The sequence below is a fragment of the Danio rerio genome, chromosome 8, assembly GCF_052040795.2.
Source record: "Danio rerio strain M-AB ecotype USA chromosome 8, GRCz13ab, whole genome shotgun sequence".
Lineage (NCBI taxonomy): Eukaryota > Metazoa > Chordata > Actinopteri > Cypriniformes > Danionidae > Danio > Danio rerio.
Window position 1 is genome coordinate 1,642,501 of NC_141028.1, and position 7,468 is coordinate 1,649,968.

The 7,468-nt window shown below is 37.1% G+C and overlaps 1 protein-coding gene across 1 annotated transcript in view; it reads left to right on the forward strand.

Annotated features, from left to right (window-relative positions):
• avp (arginine vasopressin) overlaps positions 1-4,314 on the forward strand; it is a 9,789-nt gene extending 5,475 nt beyond the window's left edge. The window contains 1 exon segment of the mRNA NM_178293.2: positions 4,133-4,314. Coding sequence (NP_840078.1) covers positions 4,133-4,251 — 119 coding nt within the window. The 3' untranslated portion in view covers positions 4,252-4,314.
• Positions 4,315-7,468: the final 3,154 nt, after the last annotated feature.

Here is a 7,468-nt window from a genome sequence, read left to right on the forward strand (position 1 = left end):
GCGATCTCGGAGCGATTAATTTGGCGCGGATCTGAGCGCGATTGGTGGATTCACATATGCCAAACGAACCGCGCTAACTGGGCAAACGAGACAGGTTCCCAAACAAAAGTCTAGGTGTGAAAGCACCCTAAGAACACTGCGGTACGGTTCCGGTTGTTTCTCCACTGAACCTGGAACAGCGCGGCAGGATTATAAACAGTTCTCGGCCTGGAATTCTCCACACGGAGATAACCATGCTGAACTGTGCCAACAGATTCTGTGTGTTGATGTCGCGGCTCTGTTGTCAAGCTACCACAGCTGGCTCAGCGGAAGCGCGCTAGTCATCAGACATCCACAAGTGAACTACACTACATTTAATATAAAAAAGGAAACAGGTGTAAACGATATAGTTTGAAAAGGATTTTAAAACCATGGAGCAGTCTCTGGCAGAGAATCACTGGCCCACCACATTCTTACCTACATATTTCAGTTATCAAAGTTATAATTGCATTGATTTAGATCTAATCATGTATAATACAAATTACTAACCCGTCGTCTAAAATCCTCAAATAATACAATAGCCTGTTGTTTTATTCGTGGCTAGAGCTTGATTGCCGGCAGCTAGCTCACTGCAACTCTTACATGGTCGCCCACTGAAGCTAAGCAGGGCTGCCAGGTCAGTACCTGGATGGGAGACCACATGGGAAAGCTAGGTTGCTGCTGGAAGTGGTGTTAGTGAGGCCAGCAGGGGGAGCTCAACCTGCGGTCTGTGTGGGTCCTAATGCGACAGTATAGTGATGGGGACGATATACTGCTCAGTGAGCGCCGTCTTTCGGATGAGGCGTTAAACCGAGGTCCTGACTCTCTGTGGTCGTTAAAAATCCCGGGATGTCTTTCGAAAAAGAGGAGGGGTTTAACCTGGCATCCCTGCCAAATCTGCCCACTGCCCTCTGTCCATCATGACCTCCTAACCATCCCCATATTCAATTGGCTTCATCACTGTCTCCTCTCCACCAATCAGCTGGTGTGTGGTGTGCGGTCTGGCGCAAAATGGCTGCAGTCGTGCCATCCAGGTGGATGTTGCACACTGGTGGTGGATGAGGAGATTGTGTAAAACGCTTTGAGTGCCCAGAAAAGCGCTATAGAAATGTAAGGAATTATTATTATTATTATTATAATTTGGGTGACATCCTATGAGACCTTTACTTCGCCTAGCTGAATGTGAGTTTATTGCATGCAGCGCTGCGTTTAGTTGCACAAAACTGGCTCTGATCCAGGAGAGAACTTTACCAACAGCTACATGCACGGCTGAAAGACTTTCTTTCTGCTGCACATCGAATAAAGACACGATTAACATCATCATCATCATCATCGATGTCCACAATCCTATAGCTACATCTTATATCCATAAAACAGGAACTTGCAGACTCTTTGAACAACGAAGAAATAACTGCACTTCAGTCGAGGCAGACGGCTTGTTTTGTAATGTAATGCCGGTGCTATATCACCTAAAGGACGGTTACGGCGTGTTGTGATGTCGGCCGTCGCCGGAGAAAGTCAAATCTTTCTTTACTTTATTATACTTTTGTTTGAAAGCATCTTGTAATTTAAGAGTTAAATTATAGCCGATATATGCACCAAGCAACAAGTCAAATTAATGAATAAATTAAATAAATACGGATTCTTAAATGTCGTTTTTTTTTACTAAAAAAAAAAAAAACACTTTTATAAAAATTTTCTACATTTTTTCTATATAGGGGTACCTCAGGGATGTGTACTATCACCTCTTTTATTTTCTATATATATTAATGAACTGCAGTGCAATATTGATGACAATCTCACACTCATAAAATATGCTGATGATCTGGCATTGGTTTCCTGTCAGGAAGAAATGAATAGCTCTTTATATTTTAGATATATTGACAGTATTATAGATTGGTTTGGCAAAAGTTCATTACACCTAAATATTGGGAAAACAAAAGAGTTATGTCTGGGGAGTCAAACAAGAAGAGTAGATACTGGACTCTTTAAACCAGTCACCATAAACGGACAAATAGTAGAGCAGGTTTCAAATTTCAAGTATTTAGGCACAATTATTGACAATAAATTGAATTTTAATAGTAATGTAGAGGCGGTTTATAAGAAAGCAAGTCAGCGCCTCTATCTCCTCCGCAAATTAAGAAGTTTTAATGTTAGTACACAGACTTTAAACTTGGCATATAGATCACTGATAGAGAGTGTTCTCATATATAATATTGTTTCATGGTTTGGTAACACAACACTTAAAAAGAAAAAGAAATTAGCGCAAATTATCAATCAGGCAAATAAGATAACTGGTCACAAACAGCATTCATTGCAGATTTTATTTGACTCTTTTATGGAAAAAAGAGCAGTGGTGATTTTTAAAGATAATACACACCCCCTTCACTCAGCATTTGAATTGCTACCATCAGGACGCAGGTTAAGAATTCCTACACTGAAAAAAAAATGTCTGCAAAATTGTTGCAAACAATTTATTTGTGTTGAATTTAAACAAACAAATTAAATTTAGTGATTTTCAACTTAATTTATTTGTTTAAATTCAACATAAAAAAATTGTTTTCAACCCCTTAACTTAAAAAAATTAAGTAAATTCAAGGAATCATCTTTGAATAATTTTTTTTCAGTGTAAAGCACAAAGAAATGCCTATAAAAAGTCATTTATCCCAATGGCAGTTGTTGTTCTAAACCGGATCAATGTTTGTAGTGAATGATGTGGAACCAAGTATGATTTGCAGTATTGTGTATGGGGCTAATTTGGTTTTTAAACTTTAAACTTATGTTGTTGTGTTGATAAGTGTTATTGTGTCGTTGTTGTATGTTTGTAATTGTTGTCCTAAATCCAGTGTTGAAGAAAAATTTCCTTTCTGTGTCAAGCAGAACGGACAATAAAGTTTAAAGTTTGAACTAAACTAAACTAAACTATTTTTTTTAACGATTCAGTTAAATATAAGTTGGACACAGTGGCGCAAAAAGGGGGTATGCAGTATATGCGGCGCATAGGGGCGCCACACATGGGGGGGGCGCCATTGTGCCAAACTATTTTTAAAATTACCCTTATTAAAAGTTTTCAATAATAAAAATAAATAAATATGTTTTGTTAAAAAAAAAATTATTTTGCATTTTATAAAAATATAACATTGTTATTGTTTAATTCAAAATCATTTAACACAATAACATGCAGTCACACAGCCGAAAGTGTTCATGTAGATGTAACTGTTTAGATTTGTTTTTATTTTTATCAAAATAAACTGTCAAATCATACATAATGTCAAAAGTTATAAGGTTAATCTGAAAATTTGTCTTCATTTATTATTAATTAATTAATTTAATTATTAGTTTGCCAAAATAAGAGGGATCACACAAAATTTGAACCAGCATACCCCTCAGTAAATGTGTAGTTGCGCCCCTGGTTGGACATTTACAGGGCAGTGTAACATGTTCCCGTGTTTTGCTTTGTTTTTGTTCTCGGTGATCTTTACTATATACTGGGTAGCTACGCTACATATTTTCTAAAATGCCAAGCAGGAATTTGTCTATAGCTTTAATTATTAGGACAATAAAATATTAAAAATAACAAAAATAAAGTTATAAAAATGCAAAGATAAAAAGAGCATGATCATGCTAAATTCTAAAATATACATTTGTTTTTATTTCACTTGATGCATTCGTTATTTAATGTTTGAATACTAAAATAACAGCCATCGGAAGGGGGCAGGGCGCTGCTGGATTTGTGCGCACCTTGGAATAAAATCCTGAAGGCGCCCCTGGCTTGGGCGCCCCCTACTGGCCTCACAACTTCCAGCAGCACCCTAGCTTTCCCATGTGGTCCCCCATCAAGGTACTGACCGGGCACAGCCCTGCTTAGCTTCAGTGGGGGACCATGTGAGAGCTGCAGAGAGCTAGCTGCCGATGTATGAGTTTGTGTGTGTGTTATGTGTGTGTGTTATCTCTGCAATTCATTAAAAAACTCTGTGTGTGTGTGTGTGTGTGTGTGTGTGTGTGTGTGTGTGTGTGTGTGTGTGTGTGTGTGTGTGTGTGTGTGTGTGTGTGTGTGTGTGTGTGTGTGTGTGTGTGTGTGTGTGTGTGTGTGTGTGTGTGTGTGTTCCTCCAGAGAGCTGCGCTGTAGACCCAGACTGTCCTGAAGGCAGCAGCGCGGGACTTAAGAGCATCTCAGGAGAAACTCTGCTGCGTCTGCTCAATCTGGCAACCCGCAGACAGAGACCTTTCTGAACACATCGCCTAAAACTGTCCCCCACATCACTGTAAATATGTAGTAAAGAAATGTAAATGTCAGAGGGTGTGTTCTGCTGCTTTCTCATCTCTCTGAGAGTTTGAGTGAATGTGTGTTTATGAGTGTATTGTGCCAGAAGCTGCTTGACCTGTTCTGCTTTTGTAATAATTACCCATGAATGGTGTAATCTCTGCTGAACAAAGCCTGAAGCTCCTGCAGATCCTTCAGATCAAGCTCTGACAGATCCTGAATATCAGCTTTATAGACTCGGAACATCTGAACAAACCACACAAAAGGAAACAGAAGTCATGAAGAAGTCACGAGAGTCACGCACTGAACACCAGGACAGTAAACAGCAGGACACGAAAGAATAACCACACTAACATGCACTGATTCACTGATTTCCAAAACTCGCACCGTACAACCAGAACACTACTCGCTTTACTAAGAGTACACTAGTAAGTACACTTGCAGTATAACACTAGAAAACACTAAGTACAAGCAGTATTTCACTAGAAAATGACAAGGCTAATTAAGAGTACACTAATAAGTACACTTGCAGTATAACGCTAGGAAAAACTAAGTACACTTGCAGTATAACACCAGAAAACTACTAGGCTAAATAAGAGTACACTAGTAAGTACACTTGCTGTATAACACCAGAACACATTAAGTACACTTGCAGTATAACACAAAAAAACCAATAGGCTAATTAAGAGTGCACTAGTAAGTACACTTGCAGTATAACACTAGAAAACTAAAAGGCTAATTAAGAGTACACTAGAAAGTACACTTGCAGTATAACACTAGAAAACACTAAGTACACTTGCAGTATAACACTAGAAAACACTAAGTACACTTACAGTATAACACCAGAAAACTACTAGGCTAAATAAGAGTACACTAGAAAGTACACTTGCAGTATAACACAAGGAAACACTAAGTACACTTGCAGTATAACACTAGAAAACACTAAGTGAACTTGCTGTATAACACTAGAAAACTACAAGGCTAATTAAGAGTACCCTAGAAAGTACACTTGCAGTACAACACTAGAAAACACTAAGTACACTTACAGTATAACACCAGAAAACTACTAGGCTAAATAAGAGTACACTAGAAAGTACACTTGCAGTATAACACAAGGAAACACTGAGTACACTTGCTGTATAACACTAGAAAACTACAAGGCAAATTAAGAGTACCCTAGAAAGTACACTTGCAGTACAACACTAGAAAACACTAAGTACACTTACAGTATAACACCAGAAAACTACTAGGCTAAATAAGAGTACACTAGAAAGTACACTTGCAGTATAACACAAGGAAACACTAAGTACACTTGCAGTATAACACTAGAAAACTACTAGGCTAGTTAAGAGTACACTAGAAAGTACACTTGCAGTATAACACAAAGAAACACTAAGTACACTTGCAGTATGACACTAGTAAACACTAAGTACACTTGCTGTATAACACTAGAAAACTACAAGGCTAATTAAGAGTACCCTAGAAAGTACACTTGCAGTATAACACAAGGAAACACTAAGTACACTTGCAGTATAACACTAAAAAACACTAAGTACACTTGCAGTATAACACCAGAAAACACTAAGTACACTTGCAGTATAACACTAGAAAACTACTGGGCTAATTAAGAGTACACTAGTAAGTACACTTGCAGTATAACCCAAGAAAACTACTAGGCTAGTTAAGAGTACACTAGAAAGTACACTTGCAGTATAACACAAGGAAACACTAAGTACACTCGCAGTATAACACTAGAAAACACTAAGTACACTTACGGTATAACACCAGAAAACTACTAGGCTAATTAAGGGTACACTAGTAAGTACACTTGCAGTATAACACTAGAAAATTTATTTTTAAGTAAGAATACACTAGTAAGTATAGCATAACACCAAAGAACTACAAGTTAGCTTAGAGTGCCCTAGTAAGTACACTTGCAGTACAACACTAAAAAGCACTAGTAAGTACGCTTGCAGTATAACACTAAAACACTACTAAGTGCACTAGCAGTACAACACTAAAAGATGACTGTGTTAATTAAGAGTACATTAGTACACTTGCAGTATAACACTAGAGAGAAATTAGTTTAATTTGGAGGACACTAGTAAGTACATATCCAGTATAACACTAGAAAGGACTACCAAGTACACTTGCAGTATAACACTAGAAAGGAATTGGTATAAGAGAACAGTGGTAAGTAGATTTGCAACATAACACCAAAAACAACTAGTTAGATTAGAGTGCCCTATTATGTACACTAGCAGTATAACAAGAAGTTATAATACACTATTAAGTACACTTGCATTGTACAACCAGAAAATTACTAGGTTCATTAAGAGTACAATAGTAAGTACACTTGCAGTATAACACCAGAAACTACCAGTTAAATAAGTAGTACACAAGTACACTTGCAGTATAACACTAGAAAACACCAGTACATACACTTGCAGTATAACACCAGAAACGTACTAGGTTAATTAAGAGTACACTAGTAAGTACACTTGCATTGTAAAACCAGAAAACAACTAAAATCATAAAAATTACACTAGTGAGTAAACTTGCAGTACAACACTAGAAAGTAATTAGTTTAATCAAAAGTACACAAGTAAGTACAATTATTGTAAAACACAAAAAAAAATTACAAGGATAATTAGGAGTACACTAGCAAGTACACTTGCATTGTAACACAAGAAAACTATTAGCTTCATTAAGGATACACTACTAAGTACACTTGCATTATAACACCAGAAAACAATTAGTTTAACTAGAAGTACACTAGTGAGTACACTTGCAGCATAACACCAAATAGTAACTAGTTAGCTTAGAGAGTACACTTGCAGTATAACCCTAGAAACCACTAGTAATAAAACACTAGAAAACTACTAGTTAAGTAACAGTACACTAGTAAGTAAATGTAAGGCACACTACCAGAAAGCAATTAGTTGAATTAAAAGTAGACTAGTAAGTACACTTGCAGCATAACACCAAAAAAACTACTAGTTAAGTATGAGTACACTAGTAAGTACACTTGAGGCACAACACCAGAAATCAACTAGTTTAATTAGAGTACACTAGTAAGTACCCTTGCAAGATAACACCAAAATACTGTAACTAGTTAGCTTAGAGTGCCCTACTAAGTACACTAGCAGTAAAACACTAGAAAACTACTAGATAAATAAGAGTACA